Here is a 26032-nt window from a genome sequence, read left to right on the forward strand (position 1 = left end):
AAAAAGCATAAATTAAAGTTCTTTATTGTATAAAACAAAGAAAAAAAATGGGGGGCTTATCTTAGATAGGATACATAAGAAGGTAGAAAGGTGGATCTATCTCCACCTTTGGGTGAATGGGCTCCAGGACCCAGAGTGAGAATCAACCTGAGAGCACAGCTGAACAGAGACAGCCCCCAGCATCTTTTTGACATGACCATGAACCACATTACTGTTTACCTTATGTTAAAAACAAATCTGTCTTTAACCCACACACTGCTTGGGAGAGCCCATTCACTCATCTGACTTCATAGTGACCCCAAAAATATTTATTTCTGACACAGAAATCTCTCTCCTGAGCTGTCCATTCTCTATCCAACAACTCCTTTCAATACTGAGCTGGATGTCACTCACTCAGAATTATTTATTGCATGTTTATGTGTCCAGCATCCGGTTTGGTGCTATGGCTGCAGTAGCAAAGGGCATAGGTACTGTGTTTTCCATCCCTGCTTTCCATCTTAGGAATCAAACCCAGAGCTTTGTACATTCTAGGCAAGCACTTTACACTGAATTACATCTCTAGCATGCACAGTGTCTTTAGGGTACTCCTAGTATATCGGGAAGAAAAAACTGTAATCAAATAAACACCTTCATCATACTCATAAGGTGAAATCTCAAACCGAAAGAAAGACTTTGAAGTGATAATATACTTCAATAAGAAAAGAGGGAGCCAGGAATGTAACTTGGAGGTAGAATACATGCCAAGCATCTGCAAGGCCCTGGATTTAGTCCCCAGCACTGCAAACAAACAAACCTGACTGAATTTGTTGGACTCTAAAACCTAAGTGAACTGGGAGGGTATGAGAGGAGCATTCCAGTGACAGCAAAAGGTGCAAACAAGCTGAAGTACTAAGGGAAGAAAGTGGAAGTTGAGGAGCACAGGGCTTGCTAAGAGATGAAGCTAGAGAGATGCCCAAGAGCCAAACCATGCCTTGTAAACCAGGCAAGCCTTTCAGTGTCTAGGATCACTACTGCTTGACTGCTTGACTGCTTGATGCTAAGGAAGTTAGGGGTAGAACTGTGCTTTAGCTCAGAGGTAGAGCACTTGCCTAGCATGTGCAAAGCCCTGATTCAATCCCCAGCACCACAGACAAAAAATAAAAACTTTTTTTAAAAGGTGGGGGATAACGGTATTATATTCCATTGAATGGTTTCCTCTGTTATTTTTTAACATCAATTATAAATAATAAGGATTTTCCCCAAAACAGATTATTTCCTTACATATAAATGCACATATGCTACCCAAGCTTCTTCAAAATTTTTACAGCTCTATGAAAATTCTAAATAGACACCTAATACTAACTTTGGGTATACAACACTATCAATGAAGGATCATTACAGAAATATACCAACATCCTAGGTATGTCCTTAACAGATAGAAACTGCTTATTTTTATGACATAGAGTGTATCAGAAAATATCAGCAATGATAATAATGAAGTCTAAAAAAGCAAGCATTTCATTCTTCTGACTCATTTAGTAGCTTTAAGCACTACAAGAGTGCATCCCAAGTCTAAAAGATTCCAAGTTTATCTCATAAGGAAAAATCACTGAGCAGCACTGGTTTTAAAGGTCCCGATAAAATTAAACTTTAGTAATTGGCCATCCATGTGCATAAAATAAGTAGCTATTACATTTGGAAAAGATGTTTCTCATATTTTTTTTCTTATCTTTCTTTTAGCTCTTGATATTCAGACATGTGATTTATATTTTCTCTATGGCTGCCAAACTTCCCATCCAAATATATTTTTCTCTAAGAGGTAATACTTCAACTAAAAACAACGGTTAGCTATAAGCATGTGTTTTGGTTGAGTTCATCCTTTAAAAATGCCTGAAGCTTCAAAATATGGGTTGCTCAACACAGCATGCATCACTCAGGCCCACTTCTAAATAAGGATTCTCTTCCTTTGTAAGTAAGCAAGTAATAAAAGCACGAGTGACAAACTTCTAAACCAACTTTGCTCCAGGAAGTCTGGAGAAGAACTCTAAGACGTAAGCAATTGTGTTTTACTCTTCTGAAGTCAAAACCAAACACATACTTAGTTCTAATTATACTGTTGGTGAATGTACGCCCATATTAAACAAACAAACAAAGTCAAATTACATTTAAGTTCCTCTGCATCTCACAACTGCAGTTCTTACAACAAATTATTTTAGCAGGTCTTCCTTTTTCACTACAACATGGACAATGCCAAAAATTGATTGTGATCTAAAATAAAAGTTTATCTGTTGATACTTTTTCTTTTATTTGGTTAATACATTGAAATACTCATTTAATAGTAGCTTAATGAATCAATAGGCTTTCTACAAAAAGTGCTTTGAAATTATGAGATAAAGTAAGAATAAATGCACAGTTTGTTTCGGATCCTAAAGAAATTGAGTAATAACATTTTTTCCTGCAGTGTATATATTATTTCATATTACTCATAATTGCCCACTCTCTTGTTTTATTAACTAAAACACAAGCATCCTGGCAAGCATTCTGTCTATATTTGTTTCATTTCATTTTTCAGAAATCCAAAGCAAATGGCAAATAAAATATTTTGACAAAAATAAAAGTTTAATCAGTTCTTCTATTAATTATAGAAGCATATATGCCTAAAATTTATAAAGTCAGAAAACTCTAGGGACCATGTCCATCTTTGTAGCCCAGCCAAAGTGTCTTAAACCTAGTCAGTGCTCAATAAATGCCTTTGCAGGAAATTAGAAATCATAATCTTTGGGGGAAAAGTGAGAAATCATACATTTTCTCATTATAATTTATGCTTTATGGTACATTTGGGCATAAATTTTAACCATTGTCTCTCCTTTCCATTTTTTCCTTGTCCTTCTATTCAACTGACTCTGCTTTCAAGATCTGCTGAGCTTCTATAAGGTTGTTGCCTTGCAGCACAACAGTTTATTGTTCACAAATAAAAATTTGGCATTTAGTTAGGTCTACATAACATCAGTTTAGTTTTCTCACAAAATATCACAAAACTATAACAATTTATTCAAAATGGATTTGATTTCCTTCAACTATAATTCCAACCAAATAAAAAAAAGAATAATGTTATTAAATAACACTTTCATGCAAATGCAAATAGAGTATTGGACAATGAATGTCAAGACAAAATTATAAAAGATCAGTCAATAAAATGAACAATTTAAAGAAAATTGATCATTTTTATTTTTTAGATAAACAGAATCTAGAAGGAACGGGGTGTCCTAGAATATAGTGGAAAATATTTAAAATGTGTTTGAATGTTATGGTGAACTGTAATAGCTATTAATTTTTTTCCTACCCAGAACAATTTTATCCTTGGTCTTCCATGAACACTGCCTCCTCTATTGGAGAAGCTGTTCCTCACTCCAAGAGAGGCTATCAATCATATGCTTTCCTCTCTTTTTCTATCTTTGCCCCTTTGTCATTGGGTGGGAATATTACTCAAACTAATCCAGATAATGTTGACATGATTGGTGGAAGAATGAGCACATGGCACAACTGAGTTACTCAGAGTACTTATCTGGGACCTTAGATACTAATGCAATGAGTCAACAGCGCTCACTTTTCAAAGGGCTTACTGACTGGGGACCATATGAGTCTGAAGCCTTTTGCAGTTTTCATTCTCTAGTACTCCTCTAAATAGAAGAGAATCAAATAAATAGAATCATAGTCAAAATTTACTAAGAGAAAAGATCCTATGAACATGGTTGCTTCCCTGGATCCAGCTATCCCTCAGGCAGTTTCCCTTTCTGGACTATCCAGTTGCAGAGGTCAGTCCCTTTCTTTCTTTACTTTTATTTTTCCGTAAACCAGTAGTAACTGTGCTTCTGTGACTTGTAATAAAAAATAAAAATAAAAACTAATATAGTGGTAATGCTCAAATATTCCATAACTTTATTATAAAAACATTAAAATATTTTCAGATATGTGCTTGGTTTTTATTTATTCATTCACTGATAAATATGAATTAAGCAATGGCTACTTAACCAATATTAGGAATTAGTGGGGTAAGAAAATCAGGGATGGGGTGAATACAGTTCCAACTCTCATCTTATTAACCTGGAAGGTGCTATGATGATGTATCCACATTTAGTACTAAAGATCCTTAGAAAAGAGAAGTTAGAATAATCTTCACATTTTAGATTTTTTTTTTAACAAGAGTTCTGAAAATTGATTTCCAATTTTGATTAAGTATTACCAGTTTTGGTTTCTTTTCTTCCTGTGATACACCTTTACTTTGTTTTTGTTTTTGTTGTTTGTTTGTTTTCTCTTTATTTTCATTTGGTCCAACACTTGGGAAGGACACCAAGGAAGTTAAAAAGCTTCCCAGGACTGGAATGAATGGCTCAGGCCAAAGCCCTCATGCCAGGAGATGCAGAGGATGCCTCAAGGGACGCTGGGCCCCAGCTTCCTAATCCTATTGAGGATAAAGCTTCCAAAGACACATTCTCTGCCTGGTCCGCCACGCAGTGGAAGTTACTCAGGTGGTGGCCCGTTTTCTGGAGGAGCTTCACCTCCTCGTCCAGGAAGTGGTTCTCCAGGATGTCACAGTGATGGGAGTCTGTGCCAGCAGGAATGAAAGCACAAAGATCCAACCAAACAGGCACGGTTCAGGTTCTCCCCCAGCTGCACCACGGCTTCCAAGGTGTCTAGGTTTCACCCAGTCATCCTGAGAAGGCTTCTGCACCTCCTGGAAGGTGGAGCATCTTCAGGAGACCCTTGCGCCCAGGCGCTTCTCCTGGGCTAACTCGCAGAAGCAGTGGCCCACGCCCTCCAGAGCCACAATTTCGGTGAGATAGCTGTCAGAGATGTAGGTGGGGAGGACCGCAGGTGCAAACTGACCATGCGGGTGACCACAGCCTCCACCTCGCTGAAGGGTGTAATAATTCTGACAAATCTGCGAAGTGGTGGTTGGTCCAAAATCAGGTGCTAACCACTTTAAAAAACAAACAGGAAATTGGCTGGTCCTGGAAGCAGAATGTGGGCAAGAAGATGGTCCCAGAGGTTGTGAATGGGGAGGAGATGAGAAGGCGATTGGAAGCTGGGAGAGAAGAAGTCCCAGGTTCCTTCTAGGATGGCTCCTGCCACACACCGCTGTAGCAAGAAACGGATCCCCCAACTTCCAAGCGTGCTGCTGTGACTGTATCTTTACAGTTGCTCAGGCTTTAGGTTTTTCATGAAACTAGGATTTTATCAAGAGAGGTTTCCATAACTAAGCAGTCAACAACGTTCTTAGCAGAGCCTGCTAAAATCACTTAAGCTAAGTATTTATTAGGTACCCTCTTCTATGAAAATGATTTGCCAGTAGAGAAAAGGAGGTTGCAGTAACTTCTCATTCCATATAACATAGTTTTAGACACCTTTCTTAGTGCTTTTCAAACAAAACCACAACAATAACAATGGACTTCACTGAGAAAAACAATTATATCCAAATGTTAAAGGGAGCTTATATTTCTAACACTGTGATGAAGTTACCTTTTGAAATATACATTGCACATTTCCCCTTTAAAAAAAAAATCTAATACATTGCTATTTAAATGTCCTACATGTGATCATTCTCTTCCTGTTCATGCTTGTATACTTTCCCATTATGAACTTAGAAACTCTGGCATTAACTGCCTTCCCTTAGAATCTAGTGTACTTAATTCTCTTGGACCAGGGTTGTTTATAAAGCCAGCTTCACAACAGATTCATTTCTTTCTTTTTAATATTTTTCTGAGGAACTCTTATTAAAAACAAAAATTGTGAAGGTAATTCCAAGTAGTGAAACATCCCATGGTCCTGCTTTTAGAAAATAAAAGAGAAGGAGTTTCCTCAGAGCATTTTGATTTTTACTCTTTCCATATTATTCACCCATCTGTGGATTTTTTTTTAACGTTTTCTTTCATAGCACTACAGTATAAAACACTGAACTAGAACCCATGGGGTATCCACATGTTAGTCTGACCTTTACTAGTTCAAATAAAATTTTATTCTATATTTATATATTATATATTTAAAACGTAAGTCCTGCAATTCTTTTCCCAAGAAATCAAAAGGACTTAAAAAAAATTCCAAGATTTAAAGATAATTCTGAAGAGAAAAACAGAAAATTGTGTGTTTGTGTTTGTGGGCAATGGGAGGGGAGAAAGGACAAGAGATGGCGCAATGACTTCTAACCTTGATAGTTCACTGGTTCTCCAATTACCTACATCCCCCACTGGGATTTTTTTTTTCTCAAGCTCAATTTGACTTCTCTCTCTGCCCACTGACCTCTTCCATTTTGCCAGTGACATCCCTGCCCCCTCTGTAAAAATAGCTTTCACTCTAGTTATTCACAGGCACACAATGCCTCTTACATTTGACTCCCTGCTCTGTCTCTTTAATCCTATAATCCAGTGCACTCTCAGGTTTTAATTTTTAATGCTTCCCCAAATTTATTGTTTTATTTTCAGTATCACTGCCATCATAATAATCATTAACAAAAACTAATAAGTGCCAGCTAATATTTGCCATATGCCTGAGCCTGGTTCAGCATGAGACAAAGATTTTTATACATTTTTTATACATTCAGCCCCACCCTGTTCCTGACATATTTTTGATATGGGCAGAGAGTTTATTAAGTATTTCCATAATTAGCTCTTTGACCTAGTTTCCTTTTTGAAAGACCTGGAATCCCAGTGCCTAGGATAAGCTCTCAGGAACTATAACTTACTGGGAATACTGTTTCCCCTTTAACAACAGGGTTTCTACACCGAATTCTAACTAGCACACACTGCCTCCCCCATGAACTGGGGCTCTTTTTTGAATATGGGGTCCTAAAATTATACATAACTTTGTTATAGGAATACTGAATCATGTTCCCCTGATTGATGGGGTCCTGATCCCATAGCCTAAGGACACTGGGTACCTACACCATCTAGAAAACCTTGTTATGACCCACCCTCTGAAACTGAGCCTCTTACATTCTACCATCATATCCTTTTATACCCATGACATTGATCATATAGATTGCTGGCCATCTCTCCCTGTGGATGGTCTTACAGAAGGACCAATAGCCCCAGGTTACATGATCCTGGCTTCCTGCCATTCTTAGCTTCCTACCAAATATTATGAAGTCCAGCTCTTCTGATCTAGGTCATTCTTAATCATTATTTCATTTAATTAAAATAATCAGTGAAATAGAACTCATTATTACCATTTGTTGAGAATTTTAGAACTCAGAAAGTACATTGTAGGACCTATTCCATGTCACAGGGCTGTGCAGTGACAGAGATTCATACCCAGAGCTTCCTATTTCCAACCTCATATTATCTGCACATGAGGTTATTATCTTTTTCCGTGTTTTATAAGGACAAATGCAAGAGATTTATAACTATAGGATGCAAACCATCCCATACATTATTATAAGAATATTCTTCCTAAATCCTCATGGACATCATATAAATCCCAGGCTCTTGTCTTCCATGTTTTCCTGATTATTTTTAAAATGAGTGCTAATTCCCCATTCAAGGATGTGAAGGTCTCTGTAATCTGAGTCCAGACTACCTGTCGACATGTATCCTTCAAACCCCTCAGCACAGGTTGTTCTTGAAGTTCCTTTTTTTAAATTATATCTACTCCAATTACTAGAGTCCAGTTCAAATCCCATGAAAAGGTTTCTATAACTTTATGTAACCAAACCAATCCTCTTTACGTCAATTTATATGCCACATTGACATTTAACACAATTCCATTCTAAGATTGTTTTTTATCCCATGGGGTGACTCACTAAAATTTCCCTCCTCTAAATCCCCATATTACCTAATAAATTTTGCAGGGGATATTCCAAACATCTCATCATCACTATTTTAAACCCTGTTGCAGTATAGAGTTTGACTTATTTAAGTATGTGTTCCTTCTTCCATGCCTAACACAATGCCTTAAGAAAAAGGAGGGTTTATTAATTTATTAATTTATTAAATGAGTTCAATGAAAAACTAAGTTGAGGAAAGAAGGGAGAAATAAAAGAAATATTCTGAATAGTATCTACTTGAGATGGTAATGAATTATAAACCTTCATAGAGCTAGTTATAATAAAAAATTATGCCAATATTCCAAAGAATGTTACATATCATGTCTGCCTGAAGAGCAATCTAAAAATGTTGAAACAGTACACTTTCTAAAAAATTAAAATAGAATGCTTAAACGATTTTTTGAATCAAATAAATTTTTTAAAAAGATATTAAATTGTTAATATGCAGCATATTCATAACAAAGGTCTTTTTCCATCTCTTGATTTTTAAGTTGTGAAAGAACTACTACAGTGTTTATTCCTTTAACTGCATTGAAGAAAGTCTTCAAAACTGAAACTACTGTCTTTGCTGATTAAAAATTAATTCTTGACACACAATATCTCAACAATATATGACATCTTGGTCTTTAAGGGCACAAGTCCATCCAAGTCACTGGATTTGGGGGATCAGAACAAAAAATAAAGAAAACTTGTATGAATTTTTTTCAAAGATCAACTTCAAGTAAGTTAACATTCTGACAGTTTAGGAGGCCAGATGTATTTAAATAATATCCAGCAGGAAAAAGAATTTATCCATGAATTTAGCTAATATTCTACCTTCATAGTGACATCTGAAAAACCTAAGTTTTACGATTTTTTTTCCATTTGTTTAGCTTTATGTAAATATATTTCATAGTACAATTTCATCTATTATCTTGATAAGCCATAAAGAATAAAGGGATATTTTCTTCTCTTTGTCCTTATCCTGTGATAAGTGTGCTATATTATTCTAAATATCAAATAAATATTTTTAAATAATATGTGACTATAAAATATAATGCAAATTTAGGCAGAATTCTACTTTTGTATATTATTAAAGGTGAACCAATCTCTTCCCTTGAAAAGAGATGAAGTATTTGAATTGCTTCAAATTTCTACATAGTGGATGAAAATCCCAAGGTTTCATAACGCTAATTAAAAAAAAATATCAACCATTGCTGAGATCTAGGTTGGTTATAAAAGTTATAATGACTCCTTTTTCCACCTGCCACCTTTGCCAGGTATTGCCAGCGATTTCCCCAGAGGCAGGCTGTCCTATGGACGTGGTATTCCTCTTTTGGGGACAAAATAGCTAGTGTTTAACTATGTTAACATGAAACTTTGTTGGCAGTGTACCTAGAATAATGCAAATCTTTCCAGTTTCCTGCTAATTATTTTAGCACAACTTATTCAAGCTAATGTTTATCAAGAACTTCAATCCAGCAGGACTGTATTATACTTAGAAATTACCTTCTGAAGTTTCCTCAATACAAACAGAAAAAACGCAATTTAACAAATAAGCATTTTGTTTATTTTTATTTTTTTTATTTATTTCTTTGTTTTTTGGTACTGGGGATTGAACAGAGGAGTGCTTAATCAGTCACTGAGCCACATTCCCGGCCTTTTTTATTTTTATTTTGGGACGGGATCTCGCTAAATTGCTTAGGGCCTCCCTAAATTGTTGAGGATGCCTTTGAACTCACAATCCTCCTGCCTTGGCCTCCAGAGCTGCTGGGATTATAGGCTTGCGACCTCCTTGCCCAGCACAAACAGACAAAAATCAAAAATCAAAAATTTCCTCTGGTAGTCAACTATTAATCTATTACAGGGAAAAATCTATAGTTATAACCCATAAAAGTAGGGTTTGGAAAAGCTAGTCGGTCATCTGGAGAATTCTAAATTAAACCTTTTATGTAGAGAAAAAAAAGATTTCAAAGGGAATAACCCAGAGAAATCTTTTTTCCTTCCCAGTATAATTATAAAAATAATTGCAAATCCTCAAGTACAATAAAATTCTATTAAACATACAACCCACTGACCTTTTTGTTGAGGGGGTCAAATTATCCTCCCTTTTTGCATTATCTCTTTTCCTGTATTTATATTGTTTCTGTTGATATTTACCCTGAATCCAACTATGAAATTATTTACTAATTTTTTCTACAAACCAAACACAATATTATATAAATAAACTCCTAAACTAATTATATCTCTGTTCCATTCTGCATTTACATTTGGTTTGTCCACTGACATGAGATTGAACCAAATTCTGTTTCCTCTAAAAAGGTCATTTAAAAAAAAAATACATGCTACTAAAACAAAAACCAATAAATTTCTGTGTTTCTAAAAAACATGATCTTTAAGAGAAATTTTAAATGCCAGAACCAAATGTTAGACACTTTTTCTTTCCTTTTACAAATGCCTAAAGATTAAAGGAAAAGCTTTTGCTTAGGGAATATATATTATTCACTTCCATTTTAGGATGGTGTTTACCAAAATATCATAAATACTTAATAGCAACTTTCCCTAGTGCTTCTAGCAAAAGGCAGTAAAACGAAACATAAACCTCAGCTGTGAAAACCCAGGATCTTCGTGGTGCATTTCATCACTCCCTTCCCATACGCTGTCGAGGAGAGCCCGGATCCTAACCACCACCAGAGCAGCTCAACTGAATCCCAAACAGAAATATTATGTGCTCTAGGGAGAGGATTCATCATTTAAATGGAAAGAACAACTGCAGTCAAATACTCAGCCACTGGTTCAAGATGCCTGACATACAGCTAAGAAATGCCATAGTTGGAAGGCAGAGTAATCACACATTCCAATCCAAATTTTTCATTTTACATTTGTCCTATAAAGTCTATCTAAAAGAAAGAAAGAAAAAAAAAACCTCGAGATAGCAAGACGGTTAACTCCATGCTTAAAAAGGGTAGAAGTATCTAAAACAGAGATCACAGGCTGGGGTTCTCAGAGCCCAACCATGCAAGAATTAGTGTCAAATCTCACTTGCAAACAAATCCAGATTTTTAGAATTACACTGTGGAAGAGTGGAAGAGCAAGCAAATCTCTTTCTTATGCTCTTTCTTCTCCATAATGGCCACCTGCACTAGACACTAAGATTATTTCTTATTAGTTTAAAATGTATGTACAATGATCAGTCCTTCCTGCCCATCTCCCTCCAGAGATAGACTCACAGAATTGATGATTCCTTTAAGAGCCTGAAATCCACCTTTGACAGGGAAAACTTGTTCCTTGGAATCGGCAATTCTTTCGAGCTTTAGAAAAAAAGAGAAAAGCTTACTTAAGAGATGGTTGAGACAGACAATTCTTTATAAACTTATGTTAAACTTACATGTAAATTTTAAGTTTTAGTTATGTATGTCTGAAAAGTTACTCTTCAGGATTCATTCACCAGTGTGGCCTGTAAACTGAAGGTGATAAGATTTGTGTTCCTCCAAATGTATGAAATAACTGAGGTCAGTCTCAGCCCCGTGACACAGCCTCAAGTTGCAATTTTACAACAACACAGAGTTCTAACAGCTGTTAATGGCAGGAGACTCAGGAATCTAAGCTATACTCAAGCAAGAATTTGAACGTAAAATGATTTTGTGAGGGAAAAAAAAATGTAGTACCTAAACCCTCAAAAAAAACTTCTTGAAAAAAAATTAGTTTTTTAAGAAAAATTATTAAAGATTTTCAAATGGAATTTCCAAATTCCTGCACCCCTAAGAGTCAAAATTTAAACCAAAATAATAATTATAAATAAGACTAATAATCCTGTCATTTTAATTGAAGGGATATTCACATAATTTTAGTACAAATGTTTGTCTTGTATTATTTCCTCCAACCAAATAATGTTCAAATACTTATTTAGAATTTTGTTTTCAGTAACAAAACCTATCAAAATTCTGACATTATGAAGGCAGCACTCAAGACATAAACCATTTTATAAAAAACCTTTGTAAGAAGTCATTAGTGAAAAAAATTTGTTCCCCTATCCTTAAGGAATTATGGGATTTAAATTTTGCAGAACTGTTTTAACTCACCTGAGCTTGTTCAAAATCAAGGACACCAACGCAATAAACATTAGCACCAAGTGACCTGGATATCTTTGCCTAAGAAGGAAAAAAATGAGGAATAGAGAGGAGAGGAAAGAGGGAGGGGGAGAGACAGAGACAGAGAGATACAGAGTTACTCAATATCCATCTACACATGCAGAAACACACAGCCAGGCACAGCAGTGGGGTGTAAAGAACAGTTTCAGTTCAATACTCACCTCTTTCTCTGCATATGATGGCACCAGACCGTCCAACTTACCATCTGTCAGAGCAATTATGATACTGGAGGTTTTTGAGCCTCCTGCTTTCTGAATTTGTTCATTCGCCTGAAAATGAAGAATAATTATCCAACTCACATTTTAATTTTAACTTTTAACCAGTATGTTCCATCAAGCTAAATTTGTAAGTCTGACAAAGTAAAAATATTACTGACTAGCGCATAAAGGAGGATATTGTAACTATTTTATTTGAAATATATACATATTCACATTAAAGAGTAGTTAGTATTGGGTTTAAATGACAAAGGTTTTTAGTTATAAGTGAATAATCTGAATTATGACCACAAAAGAAAATGGGAAATTCCTTAATAGACAAAATGCATCCAAACTTTTCTTATCACTACAGTAAATAATGCTTTCTACCAGACTCATCTCTAGAATAACTAAAAGCATTTTAAAGATAAGTATATAACAGTTTTTTGAGCCTTGCTAGATAATTGTATTTCATTACAGAATAAGAAAGCATTCTCTTCCATAGATTCAAGTGTGAAGTGACTTACTAGCTTTAGTCCTTCATGGATATATGTCTCTCCCACTGGACTAACACTTTTTAAATCTTCCAAACCTTTATTGATTTTGTCTCTGGAAAAAAATGTATTATAATATTAAACAATGCAAAAATGAGCAAACGCCACAATAAATACTTCTTGAATAACATGAAAGTACTGCAACTAGGCTTCTGCAGTAAGAAGTAGAGGAATGGACATGGGCTTTGCAAACAGAGAGCACTTCATGCTGTCATTTCAGTAAGCATTTAATAATTTTCATTTTTTAACCATGAAAAGTTAAAGTACTAAAAATATCCTGAAAAATATCTGAGTATATCTTGGGCATTTTGAGCTAAGAACAGATACCTTCAATCATGTTTGTTTTATTAAATGCTAAGGAGTAAAAGATGCTTTCTATCACCCACAAAAATACAAGGATTAAATAGTTCAACTTCAGTGGAAAAAAAATATTTCTGAAACACTCACCCCACCTCCCTGAAAGTGGGGAAACCTCTTTATTATCTGAAAATTCCTAAAACACATTACTTAGCCCTTACATATGGAAATTAACATTTTTCTACTTCAATGTCCCAGTCTTAAGTCTCATAATTTATTAGCTTTTCTGGCAGCTTTTTGCACATTCATATACCATCACATTCTCTTGGATATAATAAGTACTTAATATATACTTAATGAATGAATGAGAAGGTAATGGATTCTTGGGAGAGGCAATATGAATGAAAAAACAAAGAATAACCTTTTTATCATGACTAATTCACTGTCTCAATGGAGTATGTCGAAACAAGTATGACTACAATATTATTAAGAACTATCTCTGTATATGGGGTAAAAATGGGAGCTCATAACCCACTTGAATCAAAGTGTGAAATATGATATATCAAGAACTATGTAATGTTTTGAACAGCCAACAATAAAAAATTAAAAAATAAATAAATAAATAAAATAAAAATAAAAAGTTAAAAAAAAAAAAAGAACTATCTCATATACATGAGTAAAATAAAACCCAATTTGAGGGTTTTTCAAATATAAATTTTAAACTCCTTTAAAAATAGATAAAACCATAAGAAGAGATAAATAAATGATGATGTAAAAACTATCCAAAATAAATTTAAAACTTCTTTTTCAAGTTTAAATTCAAAAGATCAGTACGATACCATTCTCCATTCTAAGAATTTTAGTTTTCCAATAGAAGCAAAAAAAAAAAAAAGAATTCCTTTTAAATTCTTGAATTGGTAAACCCAATTTTATCTCATTAAATATAATATGAATAGTTTTCACTTTACTGAGGATGATACAGAGGGAGATTAATAGAAAACAAAATCATTTTATCATCAAAGAATGACTGGAGTCAAGGAATAGAACTACTATATGACCCAGCTTTATCACTCCTCAGTATTTATCCTAAAGAATTAAAGTCACCACACTATAGCAATACATGCAAACCCATGTTTACAGCAACACAATCCACAATAGCCAAATTATAGAACTAGGCAAGGTATCCATCAACAGATGAATGTATGAAGAAAATGTGGTATGTATACACAATGGAGTTCTATTCATTCATAAAGAAAAATGAAATTATGTCATTTGTAGGAAAATGGATGGAACTTGAGACCATTATGTTGAGTAAAATCAGCCAAACTTAGAGGTCAGGGTCATGTGTTTTCTCTCATATGTGGAAGTTAGAGAGGCAAAAAAAAAAAAGAAGAAGTGGGGTAAAAATCAAAGGGAGATCCTTTGAATAAAGGAACCAGGGGGAGGGAGAAGGGAAGGGATACGGGAAACACTGGGGAATGATACTGGCCAAATTATATTTGCTATATTGCATGCATGTATGAGTATGTAACAATAAATCCCACCATTATGTACAATTATAACGCACCAATAAAAAATGTGGGAAAAAAGAATGACTGGAGTCAGACACACAAATGGTCTCTTTAAAACATTGTACTTTAAAATAATTTAACTAATTGCATTAATTAGAATTAATTTAATGTTTTCACTTCTCAGCTAGAATAAAAGTTTACAATGTTCCATCCCCATATCTTTTATTTATGATGTATTTTTCTGCTCTCCACACATTACTTATTATAATGTCTTTTGTAAAGTCCATGTTCAATAAATTTTTCAATCAACCACTGAAAAAAATTAGTAATTCCACAGATAATAGAGTAATCTGCATAATGGATAAGGTTGTTTTATCTAAATATTTATGTTTGGTATATATGGAAACAACTCAAAACTGATTTTGTCTAAATGCAGATAAATACCAAATATTTGGTGCTTCCCAGAAATGAGTGGCAGTGTGTCCTCAAGCATTGATGTTTGCTGCCAAAAGGGAAATGAAAAAGACAACTGAAATACAAGTTTACACAAATAGAATGTGCCTGGTGAAAATAGCCTTCTCCATTCAGTTCAGATCAGCTCACAATTGGAAGGACCAGCATAAGACTCTTGAGAGGGTAGAACTTGCTGAATATGGTCTTCAGAGACTTTTGGAAAGGTGGACTACACTGCAGTGGTCTAGGACTCTTAATCTAGTTAAGTAGAGAAAAGCAAATTGATGTAATAGTTTAAAACAAAACTCATCCATCCACATTATAATGTTAAAGAAGACTCCACAGAAGAGCAAAGAAAAAATAAAGGAGGAGAAGGAGGGAGGAGGGAGAATGGGGAAAGGAAGGAAGGGGGAGGAGGAGGGGAAAGGAAGAAGTGGTTATGTTACAAAGATAAGATCAAGTTCAGCATCATCTTAGAAAATCTGCTTCACTAAGTTTTGCTTTAACGTTAGGTCTTCAACCTCCAGGGACAGCAATATTGAAACTACTTCAGTATTTGTTGTGAAACTGTTGTCAAGGATGCTGCTATCATGATGTGCAACTGTCCCCTATGAGGTCTCACAGCAGAAGCTTCTTTGTCACCCCTCAGTAATTGCTGCACACTTCCTCCTTTCTGCTATTTACAACTATGTAAATGTTTTTCTTGCCCTGACTACAGGAAAGCCCACAGTGAGTTTCTTATTCACAAAATTCTAAGTTCTAATAGTTATCAAATTGCTTCAGCTTTTTTTCCAAAACCTTTTCTTTTAATAATTTATTAATTTTCTGTATTATTGCAGCATCAAATGCTTTTCGTAAACAGGTAGAATTTAAACAAATAAAATGTTTTTAAGTTGAGAATTAGAGAACCAAACTCTATAATCCACTGGAGAAGGAGGGAGTTGTGGGGGCGTGAAAGAGGGAGGGCAACCACACAATGCCTGGTTTTTCATTCGTGAAGCTTTCAGCTTTGTATCTGTCAAATTTCTCTGCTGAGACGGAGGGGAGGAGAGGGGAGAGGTGGGGAGGTAAGGGTCCTCAGAATATTCTAATGTATTGCAAGAATCAAGAACCTCTGATCTGCTGGTGAGGTGCTGCACACCTGTAATCCCAGCAACTTGGAAGGCTGAGGCAGGAGGATCTCAATTTGGAGACCAGCCTCAGTTACTCAGAAAGACCCTGCCTCAAAAAAGGGCGGGGGCGGGGGGGGCGGGGACTGGAGATGTCAGGGAATGTGGCTCACTTCACTGGTTAAGTGCTGTTGGGTTTAATCACTGGTACACCCCCCGCAATAAAAGAACCTCTGATCTAATCTAATTGGAAAAGCTTCCCACGTTGTTGGGATATTTGTTCTCTTGCCTATTTTAACAGTCAGTTCTATTCAAGGGGTTTGGGGTAAACATGATGATCTTTTAAACTATAAATACCCTTTCTGGGATGATATGAATCAAGAGGAGCACAGTCTATCAACTTTGTTTCTTCAGCTATAAAATAGGGACTAAAAATACCTTCCCTATGGGAACACTGTGAGAATTAATGGCACATAATAAGCACTAAGCTGTAGCTACTAGTGTTATTGTTGATGTTGGGCATTCCTCTGTCAGTATGATTTTGTTCATTCAGTTGACTTTCTTCCTGCTTCCAAGCAAAGATCATACAGCAAACTGACGGTCAAAATTTTATCATGCAGGAATCAAAAACAAAAAAAAAAAAGGAGAGGAAAGAAAAAATTAAGAGAGGAAAGAAAAAGCTTTGGTGAGAGGAAGATCTTGAAAAGGAATTCCAGTCAGCCCTCCATATCCACAGGTATCAGCAGATTTAATCAATTGCAGACCAAAACATTTTTTAATTCATCTTCACTAAACACATGTATAGACTTTTTTCTTCTAATTATTCCCAAACCACTACATTATAACAACAATTTACATAGTGCAACAATGTATCCAATTGTGTAAGTAATCTAGAGGTGATTGAAGGCATATGGGAGGATACAAATAGGTTATTTGCAAATACTACAGTGTTATATAAGAGATTTGAGTATCCATAGATTTTTTTGGTATCTGTGGTTGTCCTGGAACCAAGTCTTCACAGATACTAAGGGATGACTGTATGTGGAAAGCTATATAATGAGATAGGAACACTTGGGGATTGACGTAAAGAGATGGACTTGTGACCATATGGATTTGTAACCATAAACAGTTATTAAATTCCTCTGATCTTCATTGTCTCTATGAAATGTAAATTACAATGCCTGACCCGATATTGTTTCACTAATTCTATAGATATCTGTTACATGTTCACTATGATATTTATAATATAATGCCATCTGGCATCTTTGAGGATTTGGAAGGTTGTGTGCACCTAGACAAAGAGTATTAGGACAGAGAGAAGAGGAGAAAAGAGTAAGTAGTGACAGGAACACACCCTTTTCATCTGCATTTCTCCTTCACAATACCATTCTGCTCCCCTAGAAAGCCTGTAAATAGTGGCAGGCTGGATTTGAGGTGACAGGTCAGTACAATGGACAAGATCTCAGGTCCTAGAAGCAGACTGCTTGGTTTCAAAATCCAGCTCCTCCACTTACAAGGATATGTGAGCCTGGGCAGCTTAACCAAACTTTATTTTTCAGTTGCCTCATTGATAAGAAAAGGCAATACTGTGCTGACACCATGGAGCTATTGTGAAAATCAAATAAATTCATACACGTAAGGTGTCTGGCACAAAGTCAGTGCTCACACATAGTAGTTACTATTCTCTTATCATATGGTGTATCAGGGACAGAGTGAAATCATCTTCCATCTGACCCTAATGCTTCATTATGCTACTACTCTGCATTAAACAACAAACACATCACACAGGTCAAGCCTGGGAACTTGGCCTCAGTTCACAGTTCTGGCACTTAACTTACTCATCTTGTGACTTTGGAAAACTTATGAAGTCTCTCTGGCCCTCCATTCCCCACAAGTAAAAAAAGTGGAGATAATAATACTACTTGCATAATGAAGTTGTTACAAAGATTAACAGAGCTATTGCATACCAAACATTTGGTACCTTTCATGGCACCTAAGGGACTGATAACTGATAGAAATAGTTTGCATCTATTCACTCTAGCCCTGATCTTTATCCATAGAAGATAACTTGAATATGAACTATCAGCCTAATCAGTTACAGTTTGCACACCTCATCTGAGGACTACCCCTTTATTAGTCCTTCATAAAACACCTAGAATTTTAAAACCTTTAAGTACTGCAAACTATAAATCATATGCATAGTAAGTGTTCAATATTGGTCTTGAATAAATAGTTGAATATAAACAATCTCAAAATGTACATTTATACTACAAATGTGAACATATTCCTCTTTAAATTTTTTTTAGTTGTAGATGGACACAATACTTTTATTTTATTTATTTATGTTTTTTGTGGTGGTGAGGATAGAATCCAGTGCCTCACACATGCTAAGCAAGTGCTCTACCACTGAGGTACCACCCAACCCCACAAATGTGAAAATTTTCTAAATTAGGAAATAAACATATTTTCATATTCTGCTAGCAAAGTATTACTGCATATCATTAATTCTTAAGTCCTTGAAAGTTTGAATTTAACAATACTATTCAAAACTGTAAAAGAAAAGGGAGATGTGCCAATCTATTCTAATCTGGCTCAAGAAATATTGGCAATCTTCAAATAATAGAAGTAAAGGAGAACATGCTACTATTATTAAGAAACAAATATTACTTTATGAAAAGGAGGATGATAAGAAGTTAATAACAAATAATAAAAGTAAAAGACTTTTATCATTCAAAATTTGCTGTTAGTTTATTTGATTGTAATAGAATCAAGGCCAGTGTCAATATTGCCATTCTAATTTGTTATTTTGGTTTATTTTCACTCTAAACTGACATATTTAGCTCATGAAGAGATACATCTTACAAATTTTGCTATTTCTTTTCATATAAACTATGGTAAATAATTTCTAAATATAACTTCTATCAATTCTTTCCAGTCTATATGTGTCTATTCTCCCCTTAAAACTGGCTACCCCTATTATGGCTTGTCACAAGAATAAGGTAGAAGGTATGTTCCTTACCATCTGACTCCAAACCCTGAGAACAAGATGTTTTGCTTTCTTCATCTTGGAAGACTTGCTTTTGGAATACCCTTCCTTGGAACCCAGGCACCAAGATGTAAGAAGCCTAAGCCACGTGTGGAGGACACATGGAGGAGACCACAGGTGCTCTACTAAACAGCCCTACCCAGGGTCCTGAACCAAAAACCAGCATCTGTGACTGCAGCTCCAAGTAGAATTACATTGGATAGAGAAAGCTCCCAGTGAGCCCAGTCAACCCACAGAACTGTGTGAGAACAAAATTGTTGTTGTGTAAGCCATTACATATGAGGATGCTTTTTCATGCGTCATTGAATAACCAAAAAAGGAACTAGTCACCTAGTACCAGAAGTGTCAGCTGTCTCATCACTACCTATTTTCCATTCTTTAAGTACAGCTCAGTCCTATCTCTTGGGAATCTATCTATGTTTCTATGTATGCTTTTCGTATATGCTCCTGGGTCCACCCTCTGGGCTTTGATTGCACTTTGAGTCATCCTTTCTTTTTGTTAAGGCAGGGCCTCACTAAGTTGCTGAGAATCTTGCCAAGTTGTTAATGCTGACCATGAGATCCTCCTGTCCGGGTCTCCTGAGTTGTACACCATTACAGTTACTGAGTTCGTCCTTCCTTTTTCATAAGAAATAGATCCCTTTTTAACTCCTTCCTGTCCATAGGAAGTTGAGGGACCAGAAGTCTCTGGTAAATAATTTCTAAATAAACTATGGTAAATAATTTCTAAATATAATTTCTAAATATCAATTCAAAATGAGACCAGAAGTCTCATTTTCAAGTATATCTGTCTCTTTTAATCCAATTGACATAATTCCTTTAGAAATTTTATGATACTTATGTATGGGATTATGATCCATTCTATTAGACAAAACCTACAAGCACAAAATTTCTTCAAAAGAGGCTCCTTTTTACTTTAGATTTTCAAATCAGGTGAGCAACATAACCAAAAGACTCTTAGAAACCTTATTGTTTGCCTGAAAGATCTGTAAAATATACTTGTCAGATTCTTATAAGCCCTTTTATGTAGATGAGAGGATCTATAAGGCCTCATCTTTGATCTTCCTGAAATCTTAACAGAGTATCTTTCAGCTGTACCATCAACCTGATTTTTCTGATTCCACATTTTACAGGCAGCAATCTGGTTCTGATTATTGACCTCAGTAAGGCCATTTCCTAGATTTAGGGAACATTTTGATAAGAGAAACAGAATGCAAAAGAGCTTTATTCTTAAATGCATGAAGTTTTGGCTTTTTATACTTTCTCTAAATCCTGCTTGAAAACAGGAGTTCTTTCTTCCACCCATTTTGCTCCTCTCATGTCATCACAGGTAGCTGAAAGAAGCTACCTGACACCTTCAACGGTCCTCCTTGGGGGATCCTGAGCCACATCCACTAGTTGATTGTACACATTTTTAACTTTCCACGTTCTCAGCAGACTTTCTACCACTACACACAAAGGCTATCTCTGCTTATGCCTCCAGTAACAATTTATGCACTGTTCTTCCAGTGTTCCCATCAATTTCTTCAAGGTTCTTCAGCTACTGATGAAGTCACAATTTCTATGTTGGTTTCATAATGCTACATAATAAATTACCCCCAAACAATAGTGTAAATAGCTGTAAAGACAATTGACTGTTTCTCAGGATACCATACATAGAATGGGTAGTTCTGATGCTTCACATGCTGCCTATTGGGAGGTAGGAATGAATAGCCAAAACTTCATGCAAATAATAGAAATGTGTATCTTGTCTGAGCTTAATTGACTTTTCTATGATTTCCTATAAGTTTGCCTAAGGACTATTTTTTTCCCTAAGTAATTGACTATTGTGCTCAAGTCAAACAAATTATGACTCAATTAGATTACAAGTACATATATTGAAAAGGAAGTTTGAGACATTTATCACTGAAATATGTAAGTAGGAATAAGGAAAGTAGGAAATCTAAGTCACCATTTATTAAACAGTACAACTATAAAGAGAGAAAATCTATGAGAGCAACTAATAATCAGGTTCTAGAGTCAGAAGAACTTAATCATTCCTTCAATGAATAATTATTGAGCTTCCACTATGTCTCAGGACCTGTTCTAGGTGTTGGGCAATATGAATGCACACAAAAAATTAAGGTTCCCTACTTTCATAATTAATAATATGGTCATAGAGGTACGAATAAAATGATTAAGAGAAAATTTTCAAAAAGTAATAACCAAACAGAGTGTTATAAAAGATAATATGCAAGAGTGGTGGGGTTCCTTTAGACTTGGTGACCAGGCAAGGTTTCTTAGAAGAGACGACATGGGAGGTGAGTTATGACAAGAATGAGCTACCTAGGAGAAGATCTGGGGCAGAGAAAGAGGGAAGATCCTAATGCACAAACAAGCTTGGCTCATGCAGGGACTGGAAAAAAGGATGGCTGGGCTAGATTGCAGGATTGAGTGTTGTAGCAGAGATGAGGCGGGGCAGTCAGGTAGAGCTCTGAGGCAATCAGAAGGCACTTATTTTCTATTCTAAGCCATTAGACCAATTTAAGCATGATAGTGGCATGATCTGTTTCAAATTTTAAAAGATCGTCTAGCTAACATATTGTTTTTTAACTGTGTGTCCTTAGAAAAGCTACATTATTTTTCTTGGCTTCAGTTTCCTCATTTATAAAATGGAGACAATAACATTATCTATTACATGGAATTGACAGGATTAACTGAAGCTATGTATACAAAGCACTTTGCACACTGCCTGGCACACAAAAATTGTCTAACAAATGTTTTAACCTAAATCACTATTACCACTTTAAGATAATACTGAACAGAACTAAGCATAATTCACTATCTGTATTTATGCCACATCATGACGAATTCTTTAAAAATCCATCCTGATTCCATATTCTCTAATATCGAAAAGCTGGATATCTCCATATTTAATCAACACTTGGCATTTTTCTCTTACCTGAGCCTATAATGCAACCCCAGACTATTTATGTATATGGTCATGTCCCTACTCACCACACTAGATCATTCATCTTTATGTTATCCCCAGATCCTGTATATAAGGTAGGCAGGCAAATAGGTAGGTAGGTAGAAGGTTGAACTAACAAACACATGGAGGATAAAAGTCAGGGGGTAAGAGAAAAGGTGGGACTAATTCAAATTGAAATATTTAAAAGAATTTTTTTAAATAATTAGCATATAAATATGTAATGAAATATCTTGCCATGTTTATTATTTATTTGTACACTTATTTATTGAACACCATCCTGAAGCCATAACAGAAGACATGGCCCTACATAAGCACTTACTGTCCTCCAAACTTGCCTCACCTCTCCTGAAAACCTTTAGCAACATTCTGAGAAACATGAAAGAGGTACTTCTCATATTTACTGAGGTACTGAAGAATTATGGGTAACAGAACCAACATTATGAAACCACTGTACTTTTCTTAATCTTTGCTTTCTGAATTATGTACTTAGACCTATTTGTGAGCATGCTTCAAGACAGCAGAAAAGTTTACATGTAGGATTCCAATTTCTAGGTTTACAAAGGTCCCCAAGAGTTATGGAAACATTTCCTCAACCATAAAATATGTAAATTGTTTCTACATACTTAAAATTGTTCAATGGAAGAAAAGTGATCCCATACCCAAATATAGAGGACCATAGAAATTTGAAAAATTGCTGATTCAACTGATAAAATTAGTAAAAGAACAATTTATACGAAAACAAAATCCTTTATTGGAAATTGTTCTATGATATGCAAAGGACCTTTCTATGCATCATCTTATTTTTATCTTCACAACAATGCTCTAAGAAAATATGACAGATTTTATGTCTCTATTTTATAGACAGAAAAACAGACACACTAAGTAGATGATTTGCCTCAAGTCTCCAAATCATTAAGTGGCAAAGCTAGAGTGATTACCCAGGGTTTTTCAGTATATCTTCTGTCATCCCAAACTATTTCAATACACCACAAATAGTGAAATTCATGAAAACAAAAAGCATTTTTACTTAGAAAAAGAGGAGTCAGCTATATATAAAATAAATTTGCAAGTCATATTATTAGAATTACTCATGGAATAGTATCAATCCCTTTAAGTAGGACAATATTCCCTTTTTTCATGAATAATATAATTTATTTAAAATTTAGTAGAAGAATTTCTGTTTATTCTGCAACATTACAGATGATTTCAAAATATTATTTAATATTCACCCTCTTACAGTTTGTCTTCTCTCTCTCTCTGGAGAAGTGATATATGATGGTTATGCTCTTTCTTATTCCTCATTTCCTTATCCCTACACACTCAAATTTCTACTCATCAAAAATATATATATAGCTGAAATGAAACATATAACAATATTCCCTTTATATAAGCATAATTCTTCTCTGATCATTAAAATACTGCATACTCCCTAGCTCTAGATAATAATAATAAATTTTTTATCTCTTGAATACTTATGTTCTAGACTCTGTCCTACATTCTCCACACTATCAATTCAATTCTTACAAAAAACTTTATGAAGAAGGCATTATCATCATCATCATTGTCATTATCATTATCTAGGTGGAAAAATGGAAGCAGAAAGAGGTTAAGCAACTTATTCTTGACTTTGACTAGAAAATTGGAGAACAAATTTAAACTGCAACAGTAAAGTACAACAATAACATAGCCTCTTGAAAGAGAAACCTCTTCTCGCACCAGTTTCAACCTTTCCTCTACTGGATTCAACCACCCATAAAGAAAGAATCTCCAACTAAAAGATTTCAACCCCTTCCATGCACGTCTAAGGAATACCAATCTGGGCAACCAGTGACTACACTTCATCTCCAAAGTGCTGGAGGACCCATATGCAAAGTGCCTACAGAAGCTGGCACAATGTATGTAGCTGTCAATTACTGAGTCTTCTATGTGTCTGGCATTATGCTAAGTGCTTTTCTATATATATGCATGCCATAAATGTTAAAACTGTTCTTTTTTTCCCTTGATATGCTAGATCCAAACCTGTTTCTTTGGAAATTAAGTTGGGCAATGGAGAAAATTTCTTTTTATAAAGTCAAGAACTGTTATATCACTGGGCATAGAAAACTGCTGTACAGAGGTTGTAAGGAATGACTATTACCCTGATCTCTGATGAGAACCACATGCACACAAGAAAGTAAGAAAGTGAAATATTGATTGGAAGACTGAAGTCTTTGGCTGGTCTTACCACCTAGATTTCCTCTTAAGAAAAAGGAAACTTAATGAACAAAGTTAGAAGCTTATATATAAATTTTTCCAAATCAATTCAGTGAATTATAAAGAAACTCTCTCTTTGAGCCCGTTCAAATGTTATACTTTCTTGACCTTTTCATAGAAATAGATGGTCAAGAAGCAAATGACAATCAATTGTTTAAATTAAATTTTATAAGGAAAAAAAAACTGTGTTCACATATACCATTTCAGAAATCCATATATCATGCAAAAGAAAGTGTATTAGTTTCCCTTGTTAAAACTACAGATTGGAGAAATCTGATCTCAAAATAATGCTGATTCATTTGTTCATTAAATAAGAATTCATTGGGCAAGATCTTATATTCTTTGAGTTAGACAAAGTAAAAATAAAAATGAATAAAACCTCCTTCTAGCTATGGTGCTTACAGTCTACTAAGCAAAACTGATCTCCTTGAAAGCAGCCTTTCTTTAAATATGTCAATGACTTCTTCCAGCCTGCCATGATAAGATCAAGTGACAGAAATGTATAACATTAGCCTGAGAAAAGCCACATCTCTTAAAAGCACTAAGGAGATTTTGTGTGTGTGGTATGTGTTCCTTCATAAAGTTGAATATATTCAGTATCAGTGGACCTCAAAGGAGAGAAAATCTGGGATTTCTACTGAATCTACTAAATTATCCAAATAGATTCCATATCTTTCTCCTTTCCAATCATTTTTCAAATCCTTGTTGATTAATACATTACATCCAAACAAAAAAATGTAGAGCTACTCACAGTAATAGAGAGGGGAAAAGGTAGAAAATTATGAATCTACAACTAAGGCAAGGTTCTGGGCTTCCTTGTACATTCCACAGCCAACATAAAAGATATAGATTTTCAGATTATCTGCTCTTTTCCATTGTTCATACCTCCTTTCCCTTCTATTAGCATAGAGAAATGAATTGTCTGCACATTTGCTTGATTCCACTGAGAGGCCTGAATTACTACTTGGAAATATCAATCATGCCTTTAAGATTCATCTCTACTAAAAAGCCTGCTGTGAAATGATAATGCACTAACCTGTCTCCAGTTAATGGCAAAATGATGGTTGCTTGAGAAGAAAACACAATGAAAGATAATCTCATTTCAGGGCTGCAAAATAAGAAAAGAGGCATTTAAAACATTTTAAAAGAAATATTGATATAATACAGATGTATAGCTAAGGCCCATTTAAAATTGGTCTCACTGATGGTCCAGACTTCTTTTAAATGGAACTTCCTAAGTAGCTACACTGAGTCTGCTTAACATTATTGCATAAGTCATTTTATATTTAGTCAATACTTGTTGATGCCCAATGCCCCTCCATGGCTCATAGGGGTTTGCATTTAGAAAGAGATTAACTGGAAAGATAAATTTGGGGCTGATGTAAAATCTTTCATAGAAAACGCTTCTTCCCTTAGTGTTAGACTTCATCCCCTTGAAGGAGGCCAGACCCTTCAGAGTGATTATCCTTAACATAAGTAGGGCTAGAAAGCAGCCAGTTTGACCTAATGACCACAATTATGATAAGGGTCCACACACAATTCATCCCAAAGTGAGAATATTTAAAGAGTGTCTTGGAAATTGTAATAAAACGAAAAACTAACACATCATTTTTTCATGAAGTATTTTGACATCTCAAATATTATATTTCCAATCAACAGTAATTGTTCCAGTCAGCTACATCTTTCAGGTCATAGGCAGCTATCTTAAAGAATGTT

At 35.1% G+C, this 26032-nt stretch overlaps 1 protein-coding gene across 1 annotated transcript in view; it reads right to left on the reverse strand.

Moving 5' to 3' along the window:
* The window catches only part of Antxr2 (ANTXR cell adhesion molecule 2), a 135154-nt gene that overhangs the window by 106031 nt on the left and 3091 nt on the right, over nucleotides 1–26032 (reverse strand). The window contains exons 3-7 of the mRNA XM_046459281.1: nucleotides 25353–25424; nucleotides 12650–12731; nucleotides 12090–12197; nucleotides 11860–11928; nucleotides 11008–11088 (exon numbers count right to left, since the gene is read on the reverse strand). Coding sequence (XP_046315237.1) covers nucleotides 11008–11088; nucleotides 11860–11928; nucleotides 12090–12197; nucleotides 12650–12731; nucleotides 25353–25424 — 412 coding nt within the window. The remainder of the gene's footprint in view (nucleotides 1–11007; nucleotides 11089–11859; nucleotides 11929–12089; nucleotides 12198–12649; nucleotides 12732–25352; nucleotides 25425–26032) is intronic.

Source organism: Marmota monax, unplaced genomic scaffold, assembly GCF_021218885.2.
Source record: "Marmota monax isolate L192 unplaced genomic scaffold, Marmota_monax_Labrador192_F-V1.1 WCK01_AAM20220418_F8-fsc00112, whole genome shotgun sequence".
Classification (NCBI taxonomy): Eukaryota; Metazoa; Chordata; class Mammalia; order Rodentia; family Sciuridae; genus Marmota; species Marmota monax.